General features: G+C 58.3%; 2 protein-coding genes across 20 annotated transcripts in view; both read right to left on the reverse strand.

Moving 5' to 3' along the window:
- Positions 1-1226: 1226 nt before the first annotated feature.
- NKX6-3 (NK6 homeobox 3) lies at positions 1227-3316 on the reverse strand. 3 transcript variants are annotated; one of them, XM_046903422.1, is made up of 3 exons: positions 2712-3316; positions 1844-1953; positions 1227-1774 (listed from the first exon to the last, which is right to left on the reverse strand). In XM_046903422.1, the coding sequence occupies exons 1-3, from the start codon at positions 3088-3090 to the stop codon at positions 1544-1546; spliced, it is 720 nt and encodes a 239-aa protein (XP_046759378.1). In that variant the 5' UTR covers positions 3091-3316; the 3' UTR covers positions 1227-1543. The 3 variants fall into 3 exon arrangements, with proteins under 3 accessions (XP_046759378.1, XP_004947667.1, XP_428808.2); XM_004947610.5 differs by having other exon boundaries at positions 1850-2013; XM_428808.8 differs by having other exon boundaries at positions 1844-2013.
- A 446-nt stretch (positions 3317-3762) lies between these two features.
- Positions 3763-25271, reverse strand: part of ANK1 (ankyrin 1) — a 49826-nt gene continuing 28317 nt past the window's right edge. For 8 of the 17 annotated variants that reach the window (XM_015297393.4, XM_015297389.4, XM_015297391.4 and 5 more), the window contains 42 exons: positions 24197-24295; positions 23471-23569; positions 22688-22786; positions 22390-22575; positions 22154-22252; positions 21850-21948; positions 21406-21504; positions 20995-21192; positions 20783-20881; positions 20403-20501; positions 20159-20257; positions 19808-20005; positions 19556-19654; positions 19373-19471; positions 18167-18364; positions 17876-17974; positions 17612-17710; positions 17224-17322; positions 17043-17135; positions 16742-16814; positions 16394-16417; positions 15495-15597; positions 15095-15242; positions 14801-14898; positions 14497-14721; positions 14153-14307; positions 13755-13966; positions 13436-13640; positions 13187-13283; positions 12814-13042; positions 12605-12730; positions 12405-12524; positions 12237-12285; positions 11900-11974; positions 11620-11751; positions 11283-11429; positions 9342-9894; positions 8502-8760; positions 7327-7410; positions 6877-7038; positions 6459-6582; positions 5789-5925 (listed from right to left, as the gene is read on the reverse strand). In XM_015297393.4, coding sequence (XP_015152879.2) covers positions 6484-6582; positions 6877-7038; positions 7327-7410; positions 8502-8760; positions 9342-9894; positions 11283-11429; positions 11620-11751; positions 11900-11974; positions 12237-12285; positions 12405-12524; positions 12605-12730; positions 12814-13042; positions 13187-13283; positions 13436-13640; positions 13755-13966; positions 14153-14307; positions 14497-14721; positions 14801-14898; positions 15095-15242; positions 15495-15597; positions 16394-16417; positions 16742-16814; positions 17043-17135; positions 17224-17322; positions 17612-17710; positions 17876-17974; positions 18167-18364; positions 19373-19471; positions 19556-19654; positions 19808-20005; positions 20159-20257; positions 20403-20501; positions 20783-20881; positions 20995-21192; positions 21406-21504; positions 21850-21948; positions 22154-22252; positions 22390-22575; positions 22688-22786; positions 23471-23569; positions 24197-24295 — 5634 coding nt within the window. In that variant the 3' untranslated portion in view covers positions 5789-5925; positions 6459-6483. Of the gene's footprint in view, positions 5926-6458; positions 6583-6876; positions 7039-7326; positions 7411-7549; positions 7907-8501; positions 8761-9341; positions 9895-11282; positions 11430-11619; positions 11752-11899; positions 11975-12236; positions 12286-12404; positions 12525-12604; positions 12731-12813; positions 13043-13186; positions 13284-13435; positions 13641-13754; positions 13967-14152; positions 14308-14496; positions 14722-14800; positions 14899-15094; positions 15243-15494; positions 15598-16393; positions 16418-16741; positions 16815-17042; positions 17136-17223; positions 17323-17611; positions 17711-17875; positions 17975-18166; positions 18365-19372; positions 19472-19555; positions 19655-19807; positions 20006-20158; positions 20258-20402; positions 20502-20782; positions 20882-20994; positions 21193-21405; positions 21505-21849; positions 21949-22153; positions 22253-22389; positions 22576-22687; positions 22787-23470; positions 23570-24196; positions 24296-25271 lie in introns of those variants that run through there. The other 9 variants (XM_015297397.4, XM_015297390.4, XR_005841551.2 and 6 more) reach the window with 9 other exon arrangements.

The raw sequence follows: 25271 nt of genomic DNA on the forward strand, positions 1-25271 counted from the left end.
GCATGAGGAGGGCCAGGGACACGGTGCTGGCACTCACTGTGGGCTGGGCTCCATGAGCCCTATGAGCTCCGGTGCTGGCTGGAACCGCCATGGCAGCCATCAGACATGTCACGTGGTTGGCACCATCCATCCGTGCTGGCTTCAGGGCTGCAGGATGAGGAGAGCTGGAGGTGGGATTGATCCTGCACTGCAGCCCCATGAGCAGCTCTGCAGCTCCGGTACAGCCGTGGGATGCTTAGGGCAGCCAGGCTGTGGCTGCGATTTGTCACTCCTGGGCTGCAGCCGGCCCTTTGCCACCTGCTTTATTTGTCTCCCAGCACTGACATGGCATCAGACAGGTGTTAAACTACTTAATCACTTTAAAATTGTTTTAATTTTCTGTTTTCTATTGATCTCCACAGCACCAATTAATCAGCTCACTGGACCAGGCAGTTAGTACATTAAAAATTGTCAGCCACGTCGAGCAGCTTAGAAAATGTCAAAAAAATATCCCAGCAGCAGCCTCACACTCCGGCCATGCAGAGAACGCTCCTGCACTGCCATGCCCAGGGATGGTGCATGGCTCCACAGCCCTGCAATGGAGCAGCATCAGCTTAGGGGAACCCAGGGGCTGCATGGTCAGGGGTAGCATTACACCTCCCATGCTTGCTGGGATAGTTTAGCCTTCTCCAAGCCCCCAGGATGTGCAGCAAAGCTGAGTGTGTGCCTTGGGGCCGGGCAGGTGGGGGCCCGGTGTCAGCCCGCAGCATCCTAGTGCCATAGGGGAGCATTGGGGGCTGCTGTGGTGCAGGATCTTCACTGTGCAGGTGGGGACATGGACACCAATGCTGCCTGCAGCTGCCAGGGAGGCCCCCAACAGCACTTCCACTCCTGTGCCACACTGCCAACCACTGCACAATGGCCCAGCAGCACCTTATCATTGCCTATTGATTTCTCCACCAGGACACTGCAGCACTGTTTGCTTGCACTTTGTCAGCTCTTGTCGGCCCCAGCAGCAGCCCCTTGGCACCTCAGGCAGCAGGGACAGGTGGTGGCCCCGTGCCATCAGCAAGCAGAGGCTGAGCCAGTGGGAACCAGGGGGGCATGGCCCCAGGAGTGCATGCAGCCTGCACCGAGCTGGGTGCAGCATGGGGGGGCCCCCACAGGTTGGCAGCAAACAAGCCAGGGCTATTGCTGCCGCATCAATCCTGCAGCCCCGACAGGTGAATGGGCTCTCACTCACACAGTCAAGATAAATGATATTTATTTGCTGCTAATAGGTTCCAACAAGAGGCCCTAACGAGTGACTTTTGGACAGCACTTCTTGCTACCAGCACACACCCAATCTGGGGAAACTCTGGGGAGGGCTCTGGGGGACCTTTCTGCCCCATACATGGCCCCCCAGCCTCAGCCCCTTCCCAGCCCAGCCTCTGAGGCAGCCAGCATTGCAGACCCATGTAATAAGTGCTGGGACAGGGGCCTTTATTTCACTGCTGCTGTTCCCAGACCCTGAGCCCCGGGCAGGAGCTGCAGTGGGGGCACAGCAGTACCCATTCCCAGGTGCTCAGCCACTATGTGTGCCCAGCCCCAGCACCGAGAAAGCTGCACGGTGCTTCCTCAGCAGCAGCCGGATCTTCTCATCGTCCGAGTCAGGGTCCAGGGGCTTGTTGTACTCATCATCCTCGGTCTCAGAGGCTGCCCGCTCTCCACTGGAGCCCCCCACCCGCTGCGAGGAGGAGGAGGGCTCCAGGGCACTCTTCTTCCTCCATTTGGTGCGCCGGTTCTGGAACCAAACCTGCAGCCCAGCAGGGCTGTTAGCAGCCGCCTGCCACATGCTCCACACACCACACACACCCCCACTCACCTTCACCTGGGACTCAGTCATGCCGAGGGAATATGCCAGCCGTGCCCGCTCTGGCCCTGCCAGGTACTTGGTCTGCTCAAATGTCTTCTCCAGAGCGAAGATCTGATGCCCTGTGAAGGTTGGACGCGTGTGCTTCTTCTTGTGCAGGCTGTCAGTCAGGTGTGCAGGGGCTTTGGGACAAGGGCAGTGGGTGAGCACCAGGCTCGTGGCTCTGGGCAGCCCAATCCCCACGCCCCTCTATGCTGCTGCGCTCCTCCAAAGTAAAACAATATCCTGGCTCCACAGTTTCGACCTTGTCCCGGGAGAGCCGTGTTGCCTCCAAGGCTGGACTCTGCACCTCCTGCTTGGGAGCAGAAACTATTTGCTGTGCTGAGAAGGCAACAAGCATTAGGAGCAGCATGCAACTGTGGAGCCACACAGCACTGAGAACACCATGCCCCCCACCTCCCTAGTTGTGCAATGGGAAGGAATTAACACCTGCCTGACCCATCTGCTCCATGAGTATCACCTGGGGAGGGAAACACGGCTGCAGGCACTGAGCCAGAGCCCCCAGCCCCTGGGTGCTCTGTGGGCTCCCCACAGGCTAGTGTCTGCGCTCGCCCACGACAGTCCCATCATGGCAGCAGTGTGCTTCACAATACCCCTGCCATCCGCATGCCAGCCCAGGACTGTCCTTGTCCCTGGCACTCACCAAGGGAGGCTGCCAGGGGTTGGGAGTCTCTGCAAGTAGGGGTCTGCCTGGGCTCTGCCTGAGATCCCCAGCTGTGCCCCCTCAGCACATCCCCAGGTGTCAAGCTGTGCCTCACACAAAGCAATGGAGGTGATGGGGTCCCACCAGCTGCCCACCCTCTCCCAGCCCCATACTTACGGCCACCGCACTGCCGGCTGCCCTGCCAGTCGGGTGCCTCTGCCCAGCAGCTCCTGCCCCGCGGCACATAATCGCTGCTGGCTTTAGGGAGGGCCCCCACCTGCGGCCCATAATAGACGCCTGGGGAGCTCAGTCCATTAAATCCACCTGTGTGGGGGTAGCTGGGCAGGAGGCTGCTGTTTGGAGTCGCTGTGGGCCGGCCGAGGATGTCGGAGATGCCGTGTGGGGTGCCGGCAGCCAGCTGGGCACCCAGCCCGGGGGGACCCAGCTTGTAGAAAGAGCTCTGCACCGAGTACTGGCAGACAGGTGCCTTGGCCTCAGGGAAGGGGGCCAGTGAAGGGCCGCTGAGCAGGAAGGTGCCTGGCAGGTTGGCGTCCATGGCTCCGGGACTGCCCTCAGAGGCTGGCACTCCGAGGGCATGATGCGCAGCCCATCCCTGTTGGCCTTGGGGCTACTGGCCCGCAGCGTCCACACCAGCTGGCACGTTACCAATGGGCAGCTGAAAGGCTGGGCTAGCTGCCCCGGGGGTCCAGGGCCACGGCAGCAGGTGGCCACGGCCTCGGTGGCAGCTGCCCCTGGCTGACCCCGGACCCGACGTGGCACCGGCACCGGGCACTCAACTTGGGCTTGGGAAGAGGCAACATTTCTCTGATAAAGATGAGGTCTATTAGAATACGGCGCTCTCATTGGCCGGGCAGCTGCAAGGGCTGGCGCTCATTGGCCGGATCTCCGCGGCCTCGATTCCTATTGGCTACGATCACGGGCAGCCCGGGATTGGCTCTGCCCAGACAAATCGTGCTTTGAGAGCCGGCGGCGAAGGAGCCGCCGCGGGGCCCGGGCTGCGGGACACTGCGCTGCAGCACCACGGCCGCTGGACAGCGCCGGGCGGACCGCTGGGCACCCGCCGGGGGGGCAGAGGGGGGGCGAGAGGGGGGGACAGTCACTCCCCCGCCCCGTGTCCTGCGGGGCTCGGCTGCCCGCTGGGCTTCACGGCAGCGCCAGAGAGCCTCCACCTTCCCCTTGCCCTTGGAAAAGGAGAGACGAGACGAGGTCCGTGTTAGTTTCTTTATTAATTCATAGTCCGATAGCTGGTGTACAGGGATATGATCTATACATCAGGGGCTAAGACAGGGAGATCCAAAAGGCTTGTTTCCATAACAATTAAAAAAAGGAAATAAAAGTAATTTTTAAAACTTCTAAAAAGCTTCTAGTGTGCAGACTGCAGCATTCTCTAGGCTCAATGTTGGGTGCAGCCTCCCCCTACCAGCCCTACGAGCAATCTGAGCGCAAAGCAATGTCACTGCAGGTGCCGGGCACAGTTGCAGCACAGCACATTCCCTAAGGCGTATACTAGGCCAAAGCACAGGACCCACACACAACTCTATGGTGATGCTACAGGGTCAGCTGTTGCAGTGGGTCTAGGTAGGTTATTGTACACAGCAAGGGTAATGGATGGAGTCTGTGCCTACTTCAAGGTGGGGTGAGGAAGGGGTTGCTTTGCTTTCCATGGCTAAGGTGGGCCGTTTGCTTTGCTGCATCTGGGCAGCAGAGCCAGAGACTTTCCTGGCATCCGTGCACCCGCTGTGAGACAGGGCTGCCCTGCCTGAAGCTGGAGATGGGCTTGTTCTGCACGTGGCCACTGAGAGCAGCATGAGGCCCTGCTAAACAAGTCCACAGCCACCTCTGGGGAAAGGGCAAGGGGGTCTCCACACCATCATGCTACAAAGGCCAGGCCCCCGCATTGGTTAGGTAAAGGACAGAGCTGGGGACACAGATCTACCGCTGTCTGCCTCCTGTCCTTCCAGGGTCAAGTTTTGTAGCAGATTCAACCTTCTGCACATCTCAGTGCTGCCTGGGCAGCCCTGACTACACAATTCTCCTGCCAGAGCAGCTGCCCCAGCACTGCCCTTGCTTTCAGGGTGACTGCTTCGCCCAGTGGCTGCAGAAGGGCATTCACTTGGCCGAAGTGCAGCCACCCAACGGAGCAGCTCCCTGCCTTCCTGGGGTTGGTCCTTGGTGGGTCTGTGCTCATTTGTGCCCTCACAGGGAGGCCAGGAGGTCCTGCAAAGCAGTGCAGGGCTTCTGGCTCCTGCCAGCTCCTGGCTCATCTCCTGAGCAGATATTGTGCTGAGTAGAGCTAGGCACAACCCAGTGTGTGGCACAAGCCTTCCCTGCTCTCACTACCTATCCTCCCTGGGCCCCAAGCACCTCAGTGCAGGCTGCCAGCCTCACCCCAGCTGAAGCCAGCACAAACTGGGGCTTGCACCATGGACCAGCCCATGGGGCTGCCCCTGTGGGCCTCTCTCTTCAGGCCAAGAAGGGGCCAGACTCAGATGGAAGGGCACAGGACATGACAACCTGCTGCCATTTCACACCTGTAGGTTTCCAGCTCCATTCACCAGAGCTGCTCACATACTCCAAAGGCTTTGCCCATCCTGCAGCCTGAAGAGGTATTTGGGAGTGGAGCTGTTAGTGCTTTGTACATACTGCTAGAGTGTCCCTAGGTGTTTGCATAGTATTTATTGGTTCATATACACAAGGCTGATTGCTGTACAGTTTACACTTTCAACGTAAGCAACGAGCTCAGTGCTCGGCCCAGAGCCCTGCCCTGGCAGGAGACGCTGCACATGCTGGGGAGAAGAAGGGCAGCCCTGCATCAGGTCAAGTGCCCCGGGCAACACTGCACCCACAGCCCTCCTCCCTTACATCCCCAACTGCTGCCCTCCCCCTGCCCCAGCACTCACTGAGGGATGAGAAGCAAGTCCAGCAGAGGCAAGAATGGTGATGGGGATAGAGCCCCTCTTCTCCTTCAGTGAGCAGCCCCAGCCTCCTTCCTGCCACTGGAGCACTGCACAGGGATGTAGTGACACAGGTGGACGTGCGAGGGCGGATTCTTCTCCCCTCTCATTTGCTGTCAGTCCAGCTCTGGCCTCCCAGAGGAGCCGAAGGATACCCCTTGTGCGTGCTGCTGTCTTTAGGCTCCTGATGGCAGCAAGGCAGGGACAGGGTCCCTCTGTCTGCTGGAAGTACTGTAGCTCATGCGTCTTGCAGTCAGTCAGTCATGCGGATAGGACGGTAAGTATCTCGTACAGAAATCATGCCATTAGCCTATTGAAACATGTACAGCCAGCCCTGCTTCCCTCCAATCTCTGTTTTCCTCTCCTCTCTTCTCAGGTTGGTGTGGAGATCAGTGGTTTGGTGTTGAGGTGAGATCCTGGAGAGACACAGAAAGAGACAGAGATGGGGTCACCAGGTACATGTAGTCCCAGCCTACACTTGTTCCACATGCACCCATTCTGACCAGCCACAAGATGAGTTTTATAGGAGGTGCCAGAGATGCAGCATCACAGCACTGATGAGTGCCCTGCCTGGAACCAGCAGCAATGGCACAAATGAGGGTGACTCACTGCACCCTGCTCTCACAGCAGCATGGAAGACCCTGTAAGTTCTTAAAGCGCTCCCCGAGCTGCTTTTGCATGCTGTAGAAAATAGCAGGAAGACTGCCTCGACTGACGCTGGCCCAAGGACTCTCTAGGGACAACTACAGACAATAGATGTGGAGACACTGCCTGCATGAACATGTGTCCACAAACGCAAGGATCTTGACTATCATGTACCACAGATATCCCACTAACATAAAGAAGAAACTGGAGAGAGAGAGGAGACAGACACCATCATGCACATACAACCCTGCTACCCAGCAGCACAAGGAGCTGGCACAAAAGGAAGAGCAAAGGGGGAGGTTACCTCCAAAGAGGCCATTTGAGGGGGGTCAATGCTTCCCCCTTTTCAGACTGGCTCGTTTCACTATCTGAGCCCCCATCCTGCTCCCGGAGACTTCCAGTTTTGGGACACGCACTTGCACCTCCTCCTGAGGGAGCCACAGGGACAGGAGGCAGGACATCACCCAGGTTGAACAGACAGACACAGAGAAAAGGACAGGAGAGGGAAAGGCTGAGTCAGTCAGCAGAAGACACCAAGCAAGAAGACTGGTGCAGGGACAAGAGCAGCCCCTGGCAGCCTTAGGAGGGAAACAGGTGAGAGAGATGAGCAGGACAGAAGAAAGGACAGAGGATGGAGGAGCCCTGGAGCCCACAAGTCCTGCAGAGGCAGTGCTGGCCCTGAGCAGGGTGCTTGCAAGGCACAGCCACGAACCACACCATACCTTGGCCCCCAGACCGTCCCGCTGTAGGATGGAGTACATGAAGTGATCAGCCTCTGCCTCCAGGTCTTGGGGCTCCTGCAGGGAGCCCTCCAGAATCAAGTCCTCATGCTCCTTCCTGTCATCCGTGTCGAGGTCCAACTGATGCACCACTTTCCGGATGACCTGTGGAGACCCACGCAGCCTTCATCACTGCCAGCCTTGGCACCAGTCCACACAGGGGGACATGGCCAGTCCCGACACCATGCCTTCCTTCTTGCTGGTCTGGCCCTCAGCCCCGCACACACCACCCCCTGGCAGAATCTGGCTGGAGAAGAGCCATGACAGTAATTGGAGAAAGCAGAATGCAAGCACCCTGTGCAGGGCCCTGGGCTGTAGAGAGGGACCACATGGAAAGAGAGAGGAGGAAGACTGCGGAGAGCACCCTACAAACACTCGGCCCCAGTCACTCACCTTCTTGGTGATTATATTGCCTTGTTCATCTGTGAACTGCTCCTCAGTCACATGCTCCCCAGGGAGATGGAGGACTTCGTTGCCCTGGAGGGACAGGAGGAAAAGCATTTCAGGGGGCAGCAGAGCCTTCCAGCACGCAGCCCAAGGCTCCGGCTCCCGCACAGCCCCAGCCCTGTCCCTGCTCTCTGCTGTGCATACCCTGGTGCTGCTCCCTGCCCATTACCTTCACAAGGACACGCCGGCGGACGACTCTGGTAGAGAGAGACTCCTCGTCGTCCGCCAGCCCCTGGCTCTCCCCGAGCTCCTTGTCCAGCTCACGGTGCGCATGATTGAGCAGGAAGCGCACAGAGCCCCTGACGATGTACAGGACATTCTGGCAGCTGACCAGGAAGAAGGCCAGCAGCACCACGACAATCAGCAGCTGGACCAGGAAAGACCACATCCTGCCTCTGCAGGGTCGTGCCGGTGCCCTACACCCCTGCTCAGTGCCCAGCCATGCTGTCCGCTGTGTCAGGCAGAGCCCTGGGCACAGGAGCTGCCCGCAGGTCCGCACACACCCGGTCTCTGCAAGCACTGCTGTAACCCTAGCTGCTGCAGATCAGCTGCCCAGGGCGGGAGAAGGGAGAAGGCAGGTGGGGTGTCCTTTGCACTTACAGCTTCTGTCAAAGTCATGGGACTGGGACAGCAACAGCAACACCCGTCCCCTGTCAGGCTGTGACAGGGACAGCCATGACCCCCTTCCCCAGCAGCCTGACAGGGCAGAGAGCAGTCCTCTGTCACGGGACAGACAGAGCTACACGTGGCACAGAGCTGAGCTCTGCCATGCTGCAGCTGCAGCTGTGCTGTGCCTGCTTGGGGGCACACGCCTGCTCTCATCCCATCCCTTACAGCTCCACATGGCCATGGCAGGATGCCCATCACCCCTCCTGGCCCCCAGACCAGCTCTATTTCTGGCCCAGCAAGATGTCAGGCCAGCGGCCAGAGCAGATACTCAATAAGGAAGCAAGCAGGGAGCCTGCCTGAGTTATAAATGGAGAGCAAGAGCTCACATACTGGGTGTGCAGCATTCTATTCTGGGCCAAGAGGCCCCCCAGGGGCCAGGGCAGCAGTTCTGCCAGGACTTCTTGACGTGGTGGCAGGCAAAGGGCTGCATCTGCTGCTGCTCCCAACCTCACCTGCCCAAAGCAGCGGCTGTCAGGCTCCTCTGGCCAGCCGCCCGCGGGGTGCTGGGGCTGCCAGTCGCTGTCCTCTGTGGAGCTGACCCGCATCAGCTCCACGTCCGGCGCCAGGACCTGCTCTTGCTCCTGGCCCTGCGCCCCAGCAGCCACGGTGTGTGCTGGACCCAGCCGTCGGGTGACCCCCTCCTGCCAGGAGCCCTCTGTCAGGTCCTGTAGGCAGGAGATAAAGGAGCCTTCTGCATTCCAGTCCCTCAGCCTGGGCACCGGAGAGGGACAGGGAGAGAGAGACAGAGAGAGAGAGGCAGTCAGCATTGTTGGAGTGCTGCACCCAGAACACCAGCCGACAGCTGGGCACAGCTGCACCCCACCAGGCACAGAGCTCCTGGTGCTGCCAGTGCCTGGCACAAGCAGCGTACAAGGCAGATGCACAAAGGGCACAGGCCTTCTCCATGCCACACTCTATGCTCATCCAACACCCCAGCCTGCAGGCTTTCAGGCCATGCCTCGGAGCATCACTGGGCTCTCATGGGACCAGTGCTGCTGGGAAGATGGCAGAACACAGCCCTGAGATGGTGCTGGGAGGCACAACCCGCATGCAGGGCCTGGCTGTCTGCAGGGATTTCCCCTGGGTGCTTTTCAAGGAGCCCCCAGAGAGTCTCCAGAGGGTTTACAGGCACTCTGCCCAAGTCACTGCTCTGTGTGGGGTGCTGGGCTCCATAGCTGGAGGTTAGCAGGGAAGCAAGCGAGGCTGGGAGGTTATTGCAGCTGGCCCAGCACAAGGCAGTAGCTGGCGAAGCTCCCCTTCCACTGCCCCCCTGTCACCTGGGACCACCATACCTGTCTGCACTCCTCTCCACTGTGTGGCTCACGGTTGGCGATGGCACGATCGTGGCTTGTACCTTCTGTTGAACTGAAACAAAAGAGACTTCACTCTCTGGGTTCTGCTCTCCAGTCCCTAGCTGGTGGTCGCTGGCTGGCATCTTCCCCTCTGGCCTCTGCCCCTCCTCCTGCTCTAGCAGTTCAATCAGCCCGTTCATGGCGTCTGAGTCCACTGTGTCATCCTCAACTAAGTCCATAGAGCCCATGTGGTCTGGGACATGTGCATCTGTCAGAAGGTGCCCTGGGAAACGACCTTCGCTTGTAGCATCCGAGTCCTCAGCCTTGCTGCACTCCAGAGAGGAGTCCTCAGCCGTCACCAGTGAAGGGGTGAGCCCTGAGGACCACACCTGCATGTCAGACATCTCCATCAGGGCGTCCTGCTCAGTGGCGGCCATGGGGATGGCGTCCATGATGGCCACCTCGTTCCAGTACTGGTCAGCACGCAGAGGGGATGGCAGCATATAATGCAGGGAGGCAGGGGAGAGCAGCTCGTCCTGCAGCGAAGCGTAACCTACATGGGCAGACAGAGGCGACGTCTCCAGCAGCCATCTCACACACACACAAGCACAGCGGGGTGAGAAGGGAAGCAGCCTCTGGGAGGTGCGCACCCACAGTGGCTGCTGCCTTCGCGCAGTCCCTCCTGTCCTTGCAAGTGCCCCTGTGCCTCATGCTGAGTGTTGGGGCTGGGCAGCCCCTGTGGCTGTCCATTCCCCTGGTGAGGACAGGCCTGGGGCCTGGTGATGCCCCATCCCCACTGCAGGACATGGTGCCCTCTCCAGCACTCTGCTCTGTCAGCCCCCAGTCCCTGCCCACAGCACCCAACCAGCATCTGAGGGTCAGCCTGGAGCTCAGGTAGCCAGGTGCTGCAGGCACCAAACTCCCAAAGCTGACCCATGAGCCAGGAAGAATGACCCTGGCAAATGTCTTGCAGCCCTGAGGCCCTGCAGGATGCAGCCAGGGCCCTATAATCCCACTGATGCCCCCAGGTCTATAAGCGATCATTGTGTCCTCAACACTGAGGGGCTCATGCACAGCCCAGGCACACTAACAGAGACTACAGCCAAGCCAAGCAGCCTCAGGCACGCAGGCAGCTTTGGTCCTTCTTTACTGAGCTACAAGCCCCTTGTTCAGCCCTAGGGAATGAAAGAGAAATCCTGCTCCCCAGCAGCCAGGGATCAGCAGCAGCAGCTGGAGCACAGTGTTCAGCCAGGAGCCTCCAGCCTCCCCAGTGCAGAGGGAAAGCAGTGCAGGGCCAGTAAGGGAAGAGCATGACACAGCCAAGAGAGGGGCAGTCCTGGGTGACATGCAGCTGCTGGAACAGGAAACTGCTCCCAGAGGGCTCAGCTGAGGTGGAAACAGTGTAGACAGGCAGAGGAGGAAGATGAGAGAGAGGCCAGGATGAACTCAGAGCTGACAAGAAGTGGCCTCCAGGAGTGCCCACATCTGGTGGCAGTAGGTGGCACATTTGAGAGAACACAGCAAGGACAGATACAAAAGGCGAAAGCGATGAGCCAGAGCGGCATGGGTGGTGCCTGGGTGCGGGACAGCAACAGCCCCATCCCTGCTCATGACACCAGCTCTCCTCTGGGATGCATGATAGTGGTCCTGCACCCAGGCACAGCCATGGCTGGGCAGGTGGTGCTGGGAGCAACAAGCCAGGGGCATCCCGTACTGGTACCTCAGGAGTAGGAAGCCCCATGTGCCTGATCTCCATGGAGAACAGGACCAAGGTTCCCATAGCACAAGTCCCCATGGAGGGACTGCAGCTGCCTGCAGCACCTGGCTCCAACCAAGCTCCTAGAGGCAGCGCACCTGACTCGGGACAGTCAGCCCCACTGTGTCTGCAGAGACTCTGCTCCTAGCCCCTCCGGTATCTCCTGCACAGGACCTGGGGCTCACCATTCATCTGGGAGGGCGAGAGTGAATAGTCCCTGTCCATGTAACGCCAGCTGCCCTTCATGCTGCGGCTCTGCCGGCCGGAGCCCTCCAACGTGCTGATGATCTCGCTGCGGTCAATGTTCCTCAGCGCTGTGTACAGGTTCTCAACTGCAGGGGAAGCCGGTGTCAGCAGCAGGCAGGGCAGGCTGGTGATTGTGGCCATGCCCCAGCTGCCCTTCAGGCAGGTGTGCAGGAGCTGGTGGCCTAAACTCAGCCAGGGAACCATGAGCACACACATACAGGCTGCATGCCCAGCCCAGACACCATCACCCTTGTAGCAGGAACTGTAGATACTCACTTTTGACACCCTTGCCCTCGCGGCTGACCCAGAGGTTAAGCAAGGCTATGCTCTGCTCCAGCAAGGAGTTAGGGTTCTCCACACGAATCCTGTTGATGTCATCCACCCCAAACTGCAGCTCACGTGCCAGCTCTGGGAGAGACACGGCATCTCAGCATCACATCCATAGGCAGCTCCCCAGACAGCATAAAGCACATTCACGCAACCCTGCAGCATCTTTCTAGTCTTCCTAAGCACTGAGCTTCAAGGTGCACTGAGCATCCATCAGGTGTGGACTCACCTGCCCAGCTGAGGCCAAGCTGCTCTGCAATGTCGATCATCTTCTGGTCTGCCCTGTCGGTGCTGCTCAGAGAGCCTGGAAGAGAAGAGGGGGTCACAACTCCAGCTGTGGGTTGGGGTGAGGTGCAGAATGCAGGGGCTCATCATAGCCCTGCAGGCAGGACCAAAGAAACTCTCTGGGAACAGGAGCATGCCATGCACATAAGTGCAGCAGGGTCAGCCCAGCCCTTCCTCCTGGCCTGGGCACCCCTACCCTAAGCAAAGGAGGTGGGAGGCTTGAACAGACCCAGTAGGCTGCATACCAAAACTGCTCTCACTTAGGATGCTATATCACTCACGCAGAGACAAAGGTGTCAGTGTCCTCCTTCGCTCCTCAGTGCTGCTTCCCTGCAAAGTGGGGACAAACCAAGGGGTTACCAGCCAGAAGAGAGAACAGCAGCTTGGCCCTGGCACCTGCACAGCCCCAGCACAGCGTGGCATGGGCACTTTGAGAAAGGAGAGCTGACCTTGGTGCAGGGTGGAATGCTGATGTTGAGGTGGCAGAGCACATGCTGCAAGTCCTCATACTTCATGGCCTTGCGCAGGAAGGACAGGGAGCCACTGGCTTCCCGGCTGCTGTCCCGGACCTGCACACCAAGCACCCAGGTAGGGGGGTTGGAACAGGGCACAGGGCCCCGCCGCAGCCCAACTCTGCTCCTGCCATTACCTTGATGGGGATGGCGAGGCGGCTTTCCCGGAAGGACTGGAAGAAGAAGGTGCGTGACTGCGTGGCCTTCTTGACGGGCACCAGGTTCCCTGAGAGCTCGACATGCAGAGGCATTCCTTCCACCACCTGCAGGGAGTGGAGCACGGGCTCGGACCCTGCACAGAGCAGCTTCTGCTTTCTGCCCTCCAGGAATGTTGCAAGAGACAAACCTCAATGTCCCTGCTGCGGGCCACCTCAGTGAAGTTCTCATGATGCTCCAAAGTCTTGTCCACCTTGTCATCAGTCATGCAGTAGCAGCGCAGCCGGCCTTCCCGTCCATCGTTCATCTTAGCAAACACCACAAATTTGGCCATGTAGGGCACAGCCGTCAGTTCCTTGTACAGCACGGTGGCAAAGTGCACAGCCTCAGCAGTGCGCGGGCAGTCAGCCAGCCAGAACCTGTGGGAGGGGTGGGTCAGGGCAGTGCATCAGGGGAGGAAAACAGCACCACACAGGGGCTCCAAGTGAGGGAAGCCCATCCAGGGCAGGGAACTTCCCCAGGAACAAGAATTCCATCCAACTACATGCTCGCCTATGACCCACCTGGCAGACACATTGGTGGTAAAGTTAGCACACTCTTTTTCATAGACCAGCTTTGTGGTGCCTGTGATGTCTTCCCACTGAGCTTGTGCTGTCCCTCCTGCAGCAGGAGAAAGCAGGGGTAAGCATGCTGCTTTCCCGCTGCAGTGGATCTGCTCTCCCCACTGGACTGTGCAATCCATCCTTGGCTTCCAGAGCTGCATCTCACCTCGGCTCATCCTGTTACCAACCCACTCATGCACATGGCCTCACCTATCACAGAACAGAGCAGGCGCAGGCTGGTGGTGTCACCCTCGCCGCTGTCCCGGGGATTGTCCTTCCAGGATGGGGGCAGAGGGATGCGGAGGCCAATGGGGCGGTGGAACTTCCTCCGACGTGGCTCCACTGTGACGATGGGGCTGAAGGTTGCCTGGTTCCCCAGCAGCTTGGTCACCAGCTCATCAGGCACGGGCTGCGCCTGTGGGTAGCACAGGTGAGGTGATCGGGGCCAGCTCTCTGCAGTGCTGGGGTGCAGCTGGATAAGCAGCCTCTTCCTGCCTGCTGGTCTCCAGACCGGGCTCTTCAGACTCACCTGCAGAGCCAGCCTCACTTTCTTGGTGACAGCGGTGTCTGGGAAGGTGGCCTGCACCATGGGCACCAGTGTGCTTTTCAAGCACCCTCCCTCGGGGCCAATCATGTCACAGTCCTGGCAAATCCGGGACATGACCACGAAGTAGAGAGGAAAGTCAGTGGTGATGATGCGGCAGACCCTCTTCTTCTCCAGCTCCTCTTGGCTCTCCAGCTCTGCAAGTGCAGCACAGTCATCAGTGTTCCTCCAAAAACCAAGCCGCGTGGCCCTCATCCACCTCCTCCTCTGGCTGCACCAACTATGCCACACTTAGTCCCATACCACCACCTCCCAGTGCTGGCCGTTCCCAGAACAGCTACAGCTTTGGCTGGGGTGTCAAGCCCCCAGCCTGGCATGCTCACCCTCATCCATGCCACTGAGCAGTTGGTCCATGTAGCTCTCCTCGTAGCGGTTGCGGTGCTCCTTCCAGACAGAGCCATTCTCACTGCGCAACACCACCAGCTCACGGTCCCCACGTCCATAGGAGGCAAAGTGAGGAATCTCCACAATGACGGGGCTGCAGATAAGGGAGGAGGCATGCTCACACCATGCTGCAAAGGCCCACTCCAGCATTGTGCTGTGCTTGGCCAGAGTTAGGACAGCTCCTGCAGCAGAATACCCACAGACAGCCAGCAACAGCCTAGCCCCCAGTCCCTAGAGGAGCCTAGATCTGTCCCCAGCCCAAGGGATGGCCCCATTCCCTCACCTGAGGAACTGGGCGCCAGCGGGCCCCAGTGCAATGATGCGGCTTGCCAGGCCCTCCTCCTCAGCCAGCGGTGGGGGGGCAGGCAGCTTCTGAGGCTTCACCAGGCGGCAAGTGATGCGGGTGGGTGCAGCACAGGCACGGGGAGGGATGACCACGCGCAGCCCATGGTGCCGGCTGCCCCGCATGGAGCCGCCACGCGCATCCACCATGAAGCTCACCAGGAACCTGCAGTGGGTAGAGGCATAGGCAAGCAGTGTCCTGCAGCCAGCTCACACTCACGGTGCTGCCCTGGGCAGGCACTTACCCTGTGTGAACGGGGCTGGCCACGGGGCTGATGTTGTCCGAGGTTTCGGTGGCCGGGCTGCTGGGAATCAAGGAGTCCTCATCGAACTCCTTGGAGGGCTGTGCAAAGGCAGGGAAGAGCCTCATGGGCATAGGGTCCCATCTGGTGGTGCTCAACCCTCTGCACTCCTGCATTCTGCCTGGGCAGCCCTGTACCATCAACTCATCCCCTCCATCCCCAACATTTTGTCTCTGAGCTGACAGAGGAGGGCTGTTCCCCCTGACAGGAAACATACTAGAATTGAGTCACACTCACCTCCTGTGGGGACACCGAGGGTGCAGGCAGCAGGCCGCCTTGCTCAGCCTCAGTCTCCACAGGTCCCATCTGCTCAGACTCCTCTGCTATGGTCACCACAGTCTCAGGGGGCACGCAGGGGACCTGTGGGACAGCTGTAGATTCCTCCCTGGCAGGAGAGAACAGTGACAGCCACTGCAGCAACAGGCCAGGGCCCCCCAGGCTCCAGCCATTCCCCAGGGCCACCAGGCACAGCAGGACCCCGTCAGGGAGCTCAGGGATACATGCTCCTTGCCCACAGTCATCCTTGATCTGCTGGCACCCAATGTCTGCGACTGTCTGCCCTGCTGGCATCCCACCCCAGCATCAGGCTGGCCCATGCCCTGTGCCCACTCCCTCCCCACCATCCAGTGCCTCATACATTTGCTCCAGTGTTGTCACGGTCACAAACTCCAGCATCTCCCTCTTGCCCTCCTGCTCCTTGGGTTCAGGTGTTCTGGGTTTCGGTGGGACCAGCTCCTCCTCTGAAACCAACAGCTGGCTCAGCACACAGAGGCAGCAGGACAAAGGAACACAGCTTCCAAGCTTTACTCCCATCCCTGCTCCCACCACTGGCCACACACATTCATCCCCTGGGTCTCAGCCGTTGAAGGCTCTTCCCTCTGCCAGAAGCCTGGGCTGTTAGTGTGGCAGGAGCTGCGGCAGATGTTAGGAGCCAGCCAACCGCAACCTCACAGCACTCAAGCACAGAGCCAAGCCTGCTGGGGCCCCCCACCACCAGGTGGGGCTGGGGCCACAGGAAGGACTCACCAAGGCCACCAAGTTCACCCATGCATGTCTCGCTGGGGGCATGAGCCCAGCCATCCCCACCTGGCACCCAATTAACACCTGCTAAGGAATCCACCGGGGCTGAGCTCATGCTAGAGCCCTGCTGGAAGGAGCCCAGCACCTCCCAGTGCAGGGAGAGCCAGAGTGACGAACAGCACAGGGACCCTCCAGTGCTCTGCTTCATACCACCAAGGCCAGAGCAGCATGGGCTGGCTGTGGACGGGCACCAGGGCTTACAATAGGAGCAGGCTCCTGCTGCTGGGAGCAAGGCTGATGAGAGCCAGGGCTCCCTCTGCTCGGGGATAGTCCCCTTCATGCAGTCACACCACAGTAAGCAGCATGGACACAGATGGGCAGGGCAGGATGGCAGGGCCTGTGCTGGGTAGTACCAGCCCAGCAGCAAGGCTCAGCAGATGGAAGCGGCGTGCGGATGGTTAGTGGCCATGGGGTGAAATGGGCCATTGAGCTGGGGCACAGGGACAAATTTCATACCCATTACTGTGACATGAGCAGTGCCTGCAAAGTAAGAAGAGGTAAAAGTGAGGTCTTGGTGGGAGGGGGTAGGAGCAAACCAGCTGCAGCCAGGCTGTGGGCTGGTACCGCCCATGGAGCAAAGCATGGTGCAGTGCTCAGAGTGCCCAAGGTCCCTCTGCACACCATCCTCAGGTCTGGGCACCACCCCCCTGAATAGCGCAGGGGAAGACCAAGCCAGGAGGTGACTGCTGGGCTCCTGCTTCCTTGTTGCAAGACCCCAGTGGGGCCAGGGAGCTCCCCACCCTGGGCCCATCCCTGGGGCTGCTAGCAGACCTCTAGGGGTGCAACCAAGCTCCAGCCCCTCACCTTCATCCTCCGACACATCCAGAATCTCATCCACAGTCTCCGGGAAGCTCATGCGGTACTTGTCACTGAATGGCTGTGGAGCAGAGGGCAGTCAGGGAGGGACAACACACAACCCACAGCTGCCCGCAGCCCCTCTCCACATGCCTGGGCACTCAAGCTGCTCTTTGGCAGCCCACACCCTGAGCTGCCTGGGGCTTAGCTGCCTGTGGCCAAGGCTGGCAGACCCTCACTTGGCTGCTCCCAGCCCCAACCCTTCTCATCAGGATCCTGCACCCAGCCAGTCCCGTGCCCAGAAGCTTACTGGGATGGTGGTCTCCTCTGTGACTATCTTGAGCACATCTGTGACGGAAATGTAACCGAGGCGCTTCGCAATGGCCAGGGGAGTGGTGCCATTCTGTACAAGGGGAGAGGATGTAAGGGAACCCAGGCATGTGCCCAGCATGTCACACGATGAGGAAATGCAGGCAGTTTGCCCTACTCACTGTGCTGATCTCGTTGGGAGAGGCACCATGCTTCAGCAGCAGGGTCACCACATCCGTGTGGCCCTGCTGTGCCGCCTGGTGCAGGGGTGTGTAGCCCAGCTGTAGGAAAAGCAGAGAGTGCCACATCAGCTTTGGGGAATGCTGCCCCATAAATGCCCTCCAAGGCTTCACACAGTGCTTCACATGGGCTGCTTCCCACTTTCTGTGGTTAGTAAAGGGCTCTGTAGGACCCATAATGCACCAAGGGGCACTACAACAGCTTCCAGCCATGGAAACAGGAGGACTTGGAGCAAGGTATAGGGGTTGTAGTGGGACAAAGCCTTTCCCACCAACCTGCACACTGTTCCCCAGGGCAGAAGGGTCCTTTTAGCACAGTGCATCAATGTACCTTAGTCTTAGCATTGACATCAGCCTGGTGCTGCAGCAGAAACTTCACCAACTTGATGTTCCCATAGTGGCTGGCTATGTGCAGTGAGGTGTAGCCCATCTGAAAGACAAGATCTGGTCTCAGACTGCTGTCGGCGCTGCTTCTGGGCCTTCTGGCTTGGGTATGTTGAACTGCATGGGCCAGCTCCTACAGCTGAAGGATGGGGTACGTAGAAGTAGTTCCCAAGTGTTTTCCACCCCAACCATGGCCAATGCACTACTTTACCCTGGTTGTCGCATCCACTGTGACTCCATGTTTCACCAGAACATCAGCCACTGGTACGTGTCCCTCTTGGGCCACGAGATGGAGAGGAGTCAGACCACTCTGCAAAAAGAGCATGTCACATGCACAAGGGAAATGCTGCAGCTCAACCAGCAGAGAGAGAGCAAGTTGGGTTGTAAATACGGCAAACTGGCCAACATTATATTATTGGCCAGGGCACTGCTATGTGAACGCAGGGAGGCACTGGGTCTGCTATTGCCTGCCAGCCTGGCAGGAAGCACCAGCACAACATACCTTGTTGCCTAAGTTTCCATTGGCTTGCTTGGAGAAAAGCAGTGCTACCATGTCTGTATGCCCTTCCTGAGAAGCCAGGTGCAGAGGGGTGACTCCCTGAACAGACTCCGCATTTGCAGAAGCACCATACTGCAGCAAGCTGCTGGCCACCTCCATCTGGTTCTGCTTGGCGGCAATGTGCAGAGGGGTGTACCCGTTCTGTGGGAGGGGACCATGGCAGCTCTCAGCACCCACTGAGCAGATCTGCCTGGACAGGAAGTACCACCCCATCTCTCCAGGCCAAGTCTGCCCTCTCAGGCTGTTTTCAGGGCTCAAACCAATCCTGCTTCCCTAGTCAAGACAGTGAGGGGGCTGCAAGACCACCTGCTTCAGGTCTGGTTAGTATCAGCTGTCCTGGCGTTTTCTTCACATGAGTTTCTAGCATGCAGCCACTTGGGGCTGCAAGAGCCAGGACAGGCGGGCACTACTAGGGCTCCCTGATAGAGGTGTGGGGCAGAACCCACAACATACAGGATTAGTATTCAGGCAGAGGCTGCATGGCCTTGAGCACTGCGTGTGCTGACATGTGCTGGCAGGGGAGCAGACTCCCTGTGCCTGTGATGACGCAGGCTGCCGTGATGCAGACCAAGGGGAGATCGGCACCAGCACCAGCTGCTCTGATGCCAGCCCAGCAGGCCTGCCAGCAGCTGCACCGGGGAAGAAGGGAGGGTCACACGGCAGCACCAGCAGCCACTTGTCTGCCAAGAGGATGCAGCTTCTGCAAGCAACGTGAAAACCAATTCTGCTGGGCTGCTCCATGAGGAAAGGCTCCTCATGATCTGTCAGAGCGCAGGATGCTCACAAGCTGCTGGATTTTCTGCCTTCACGGCTTCTCAGCTGCATGGAAACATTCATGTGTGGTTTCCCAAACTGCCAGACCGCAGCACTACTCAGCAGGGCTTGCCATGGAAACACATCCCCAAGCAACAGCCACTAGGCTGCCAACAGGGAATATCTCTGAAAGCCACGCTGCTGGAACTGGGTGACTGCTCAGCACCCCCATGGGTGCAAGGACAGGCCAGCACAAGCAGCAGGTGTGGGAACTACGGTGGGACTGGTGGGTGTCAGGGTTGAGGGGTGACACAGCATGAGGCATTGTCAGCCTCGGCTGGAGGGTACTGGGCACACACCACGTCCCCCCACCCCAGGGATCTCATCCAGCCTTACCCAGGCTGAGCTGTGTGGAGAGCTCCCCTTGGGAAGCAGAAGCTTGACGATCTCCAGGTTGTTGTGGTGCACAGCTACGTGCAGTGGGGTCAGGCCGTTCTAGGGAGGGGAAGAAGGCATGGAGCAGTGAGATAGAGTCTCAGCCCATACTCACCTCTCCCACAGCCCCAGAACAACCCTCACCTTCCCCGCTGCATTGGGGTGAGCATCATGCACCAGCAGCAGCTCTGCCACATCCACCTTCCCATACTTGGCTGCAACGTGGAGAGGGGTAAATCCTTTCTGAGGAGATAGGCAGCCCATCACTGGGTGTAAGGGGATGATGAGGAGAATGCAGATGTACACTGTAGCACAAGAGGAGGCTGCCCCTTCTGTGACAGGGATGCTGTCCTGCAGCCCTGCCAGCCATCTTCTGCAGCAGGCACAGCAGCCTACCTTGGTCATGCAGGTCTGAGAGGCTCCCTTCTCTAGCAGGGCCAAGGCTGTGTCTACATGCCCCTCTCTGGCAGCGATGTGCAGAGGCGTGTGCCCTGCTGTAGTGGCCAGGTTGGGGTCGGCATTGTTCTCCAGCAGGAGTTGGACCATGCTGGTGTGGCCAATGCGTGCAGCACAGTGCAGAGGAGTCTGGTCATCCTGCAAGGGAGGCAGAGAAGCTGTTGCTGGTGGGCTTGGACTCACTGCTTCCTTGCAGCACTCCTGCTGCTCCACAACCCCTCACAGCAAGGGCCTGGACAGGTGAGAGTGAAGGACTCAGCACTGGACTAGCACATGGGAGCTCCTTCCTACCTTGGCCTTGGCGTTGATTTTGGCCTTGTTCTGTATCAGATACTTGGCCACATCCATGTGCCCAGCTCTGGCTGCCATGTGCAGGGGAGTCTCCACTTTCTGCACCAAGGACAGAATAAAGTGGTGAGGCCACAGGAAGGGACATGTCACCAAGGGTTTGCCCAGGACCACAGAAAGCAGGGTGCAGCCCCCCACTACAGCCCACCACAGTGAGCCCCCATGGCTCTAGCCAGGCCAGACTCACCACATTGGACACATTAGGAGATGCTCCACGCTGCAGCAAGGTTTTGACAATGGGCAAGTGCCCCATGAAGGCAGCCACATGCAAGGGGGTCAGGCCAGACTGTGGAGAGAAAGCGGCAGAGTCATGTTGGGGGGCTGACAGCCTGACACAGAGGTAATCCCCCCATCCTCTCAGCTCCTGGGAGCCCCTAGCTGAGCCGATAGCAATGCACGGAACTTCTACCCTGCAGGAAACAGGCTGTGGATGCCACCTACGCAGCAGGTCCTGAGCTGCAGTTCTCCCAAGCCACAAGGAAGAAGAAGCTGGGGGGCAGCAGTAACCCAGCCCTGCTGTGCATGGGCAGTAACAGAAGGGCTGAAGCTGGGCTGCAGCTCACCCACCTCTGTGACAGCATCAATGGAGGCTCCTGTCTTCAGAAGCAACTCCATCACCCGAATGTGGTTCTTCTTGCAGGCAATGTGGAGAGGCGTGAAGCCATTCTACGGACAGAATGACCATCAGTCAATTGCAAGTACATTCCCTCTTCCTCTGCCTTTTTCTTCCTCCACTCCCAGCCCATCTATCCTTTTCTTGCCCACCCCTCCTGGCTCACCAGAGCTCTGGAGTTGGGCTTGGCTCCCTTCTCCACCAGCAGCTTGGCCACACGGTGGTGGCCACAGTGCGCAGCTACATGCAGTGGTGTCAGGTGGTCCAGGGTGATGTCGTCTATCTCAGCACTGTACTGCAGGAGTAGGCGCACACAGTCCAGGTGGTCACCCTGTGCTGCCATGTGGATCGGTGACAGACCGTTCTGTGAGCAGGGAACAGGGCCTTAGGGCTGAGCGGGGGGCACTGGGCATCCCACCCAGCCCGGCTCCCTGCCACAGCTCTGAGCAGAAGGATCAGGAAGCTCCTTGCCTCTCGATGGCCAAAAGTTCAACCCTGGCCCAGCTACGGACAGCATCCAGCAAACGCATGCAGTTTGTGACCCCTGCACTGACACCGAGCACAGTCCCACAGGCACCTTTGTTTTGGCTTGAATGGGAGCACCATGGTCCAGTAGGATCTCTGCAATTCGCACATGTCCATTGCGAGCTGCACAGTGGAGAGGCGTCAACTCATCCTGGGGAGAGAGAAGGGTTCAGAGGCTCAGCAAGAGCAGGGAAAGGCAAGGCACCCCAGGCAAGAAAGGAACATGAACTTGGGACTTGTTTGCAAAATAAGCCCAAAACTGAGCCTGCTCTCAGCCTCCAGGGCCCACCAGCCATGCAGCTTCCTCTCAACCTGAACATGCACCACTAAAAAACCTGGTCCGTCCCCTTAGGACACCAGGGACTGTGCTCATGCCCTAGTATGACATTCCCAGGATATGGACTGAGGAGAGCATCGCATCAGTGCTCCCTGGGCACAGGGAGCATGGAGACAGAGATGGCCTGTGCACTTGCCGGTGGTTCAGAAGGAGTCTCACCTTGGTCCTTGTCTCTATCTGGGCCCCACGGTCCAGCAGCAGCCGTACCATGATGATGTTGCCTCGACGAGAGGCTATGTGCAAAGGAGTGATCCCATTCTGCCAGAAGGAAGGACAGCTTGTTACGGGAAGCAACCCCTCCTCTCTTCCCTGAAGGGCTACCAGGAAGCATGGGGCAAACAAGGGACAGAGGGCAGTGGATGGCTAAATTCCTGCACAAGGACGAACAGGTGAGAGGCGAGCACATGCCCACCCATGGCTGAAAGCTATGGATGCCCCAGCAGCTGCCCCACATGGCACTCACCTGGGGTGTGAAGTTGACGCTGGCTCCACGATTCAGCAATAATTGGGCCACGCTGAGATTCTCATAGTGGGCTGCAATGTGCAAAGGTGTAAATCCAGTCTAGGGGAAAGAAGGAGGGATCAGCCCAGCCAGATATATGCTCCCTGCTGAAAGGATGGATATATACAGCATACCAAGCTGCTGTTCTCCCTGGGAGGTGGGAAAGCTGTCAGGGACAGGATGGGAGAGCCACACACCTTGGAGAGGACGTCAGCATTGGGGTCATTCTGCAGCAGCACGGCGGCTGTACGGGTGTCATCGTTGCGAGCTGCAATGTGCAAGGCAGGCAGGCGGACCTTACCCTTCGTCCCATAGTTGATAAGGTGAGCAACCACATTCTCATGACCCTGCTGCAGAGCCACAGCTAGTGGTGTGAAGCCATCCTGCCAAGGAGAGGCAGGTCAGTGGGGAGAGCCAAGAAGTCATGGCAGCACCTGGTACATCTGACAGCAGCCTTAACAAGTAGAGCTGCAGAGTTCTCCCCAAGGATCATACCTCTGTGGCTACATTCTGGTTGGCTCCGTTTTCCAGCAGGAATTTGACAACTTCCAGGTGGTTTTCCTGCGCTGCCATGTAGAGTGGTGTGAAGCCCTTCTGCAAACAGCCATACACATCAGCACAACCCTTCCTCCAGCTCCTTGAAGAGCTGCATCCCACCAAGCTTACAAGTAGGAGGGGGACTGACTTTTTACCCAGTCTGATAGTGATAGGACAGGAGGAATGTCTTTAAACTAAATGAGGGGACATTTAGGTTAGATGCTAGGATGAAATTTTTTGCTCAGAGGATAGTGAGGCAATGGAACAGGTTGCCTAGAGAGGCCGTGGATGCCTCATCTCTGGATGCATTCAAGATCAGGTTGGATGGATCCTGAGTAGCCTGATCTAGTGCTCTGCAACCCTGCCCACGGCAGGGGGCTTGGAACTAGATGATCTTTAAGGTCCCCTGCAACCTAAGCCTTTCTATGAGCACCCACACCTGCAGTTCATTGTCAGGGAACATCTTCCATGATTTTTGCCAGGAAGAGTTCAGCGTGGTTGTGCGTGCTGCCATGGACTCCCACCAGAGACAGTCCACCTGCTCACCTCCCCCATCTTCCCTCCCCACCACTCACACACTTGTGGTCGTTCAGAGATCGGGCTAAGCCATCCTTGTCCCTGAACAGGACCAAAGAGTGGCTAAAGGGCTACAGCAGCACCCTTGCTGTGCACAGCTCTCACCACATGGACACCACCCCACACACGCTGGGGCTTTGTCTACCCCAGCCTGGATTGCTGTACCTGCGACTGAGCATTGACATTGGCCCCATAGTTCACCAGTTCCCGGACCACGTCCTGCTGTCCAGCGAGGGCAGCGATGTGCAGGGCTGTGTTTCCCTTCTGAAAGACATCATCACAGGGCAGCACTCAGGGGAAAAGACAGATCTGATGTGTGTACTAACATAGGTGTGAAAAGGGCTGTTGCCATCCTGGCCAGTGCAAGCCAGTGGGGCCATGCTCTGCGCTCCATCCCTGCTACAGACTCACATTTGCTGGACAGGGAAGAGGGTGACTTCATATTTCTTATGAGGTCACTGGCAGCCAACGCTGCACACATTGTCAGGCTCTGCATATCTCCAGCACCAGGAGATGAGCAGGGGAAGGGAGAAGGGAGCGCTGAGCTGGCAGTCCTCAGAGCATGCCCTGGGAGCCTGAAAGACGCAGACTCCTCCCTCCAGTGTGTGCCCTGGGTTGCTGGGGGCAGGACACCAGGCTCTGCTCTGCAACCCAAGCCTTGCTAGTGCACAGAGGTGGCATGCCAGCCACTGCAGCTTCCACTGCTTTCCAGATACTGCCAGAGGCTGCTTGTTGTCCAGTCCTGATGGCTCATCCCTTTGTCACAGAGAGAGAGAGCCACACCTCTCCGTAGTGATTCAGGGAGACAACTATGCATTATTTATGGAGCACTAGCAATGGCAGGCTGTAGAGCAGCGCCTAAGGAATGCAACCAGACTCCTTTGTTCTCACCTTGGTAGTGGTCTCCAAAACAATCTCCTTGTGCAGAAGCTCCACCACCATTTTCGTGTGGCCCTCCTTGGAGGCCAGGTGCAAGGCATTCAGCCCATTCTGCAGGGCACAAAGAGGGGCATTAGTCACAGGATGAGACTGATGATCTCTGGGAACCACCCTTGAGCTCCTCTATGGACCTGGCTACGGGTGCTTGGTGTGCGCTGGGGGAAGTGCTGGCTGCCAGGAGCAGGACTCACTGCTCTCTGCCTTTGAGCCCTGAGCAGCTGGCTTCATGCTGCCCAGGCAGCTGCATGCAGCCCCGTGCACTGAGCTGCTGACTAATGCTGGAGGTTTCCCTGTGACATGCAGCCCTTGCGGACTGGTTCCTATAGATGGGCGTCCCCACGGCTCAGTGGGTGCATATGGCTCCACAGGCACTGCTTCAGCTCTCCTTGCTCAAGACACATTCCTGTTGTCAGCTCCCATTTCCGCTTCAGTGACTTCCCAGGGGTGCCCATCCCTGAGATCTGCCCTCAGCCACACTTGTCACAGCCAAAGCTCTCTGTATGGCCCAGAGTGAGGATGCACACGCTTTGTAAGTGTGGCCCTGCAGGCTGACCCTGCCAATTCCATCCCACAGCCCGTGCTCGGCACCGAGGCTGCTTTGCTCCTCCAGTACTGAGCTGCAGCAGAGACTCTGGGGAAGCACTGGTTGTGCAGCTGCTCAGCTTTGCCAGATCCAGGAAGCTCTTGAACAGTGCAGGTGACTGCTTGGGTACACTGCTATGGGTGCCCCAGTTTAGCCCTCCTTTTCCAAGCTACGTATGAAACTACATTCCCCAGAGAAAAGAGCTGAAGAGCACCCTTGGAATACCCCTGTGCTGTCAAAAGTGGGGGGTTAGGCCTGCCAGCACCCCAGAGAAAGCTTATGTTCCATTATTTCCAGCTTCCCAGACATGAACAAAAGGGCTGAGATATTTACTGGCAGAGAGGTTAAATATTTGCAGGCAATTTCAAATGGCACTTTTTTTCTCCACAAGGGAAAAGCGCTGCACTTCTCCCAGATGGATGCACTGTGCTTACTCACCCCTGT

Source organism: Gallus gallus, chromosome 22, assembly GCF_016699485.2.
Source record: "Gallus gallus isolate bGalGal1 chromosome 22, bGalGal1.mat.broiler.GRCg7b, whole genome shotgun sequence".
Classification (NCBI taxonomy): domain Eukaryota; kingdom Metazoa; phylum Chordata; class Aves; order Galliformes; family Phasianidae; genus Gallus; species Gallus gallus.

What these genes read in the sequence shown, in the direction of transcription:
- NKX6-3 (XM_428808.8), bottom strand. Translation starts at nt 3,090, where the DNA reads ATGGACGCCAACCTGCCAGGCACCTTCCTGCTCAGCGGCCCTTCACTG. An exon ending in CAGCCGGCAGTGCGGTGGCC is followed by an intron (nt 2,014 to 2,711) that starts GTAAGTATGGGG and finishes CTTGTCCCAAAG; the next exon opens with CCCCTGCACACCTGACTGAC. An exon ending in TGACTGAGTCCCAGGTGAAG is followed by an intron (nt 1,775 to 1,843) that starts GTGAGTGGGGGT and finishes GCTGGGCTGCAG; the next exon opens with GTTTGGTTCCAGAACCGGCG.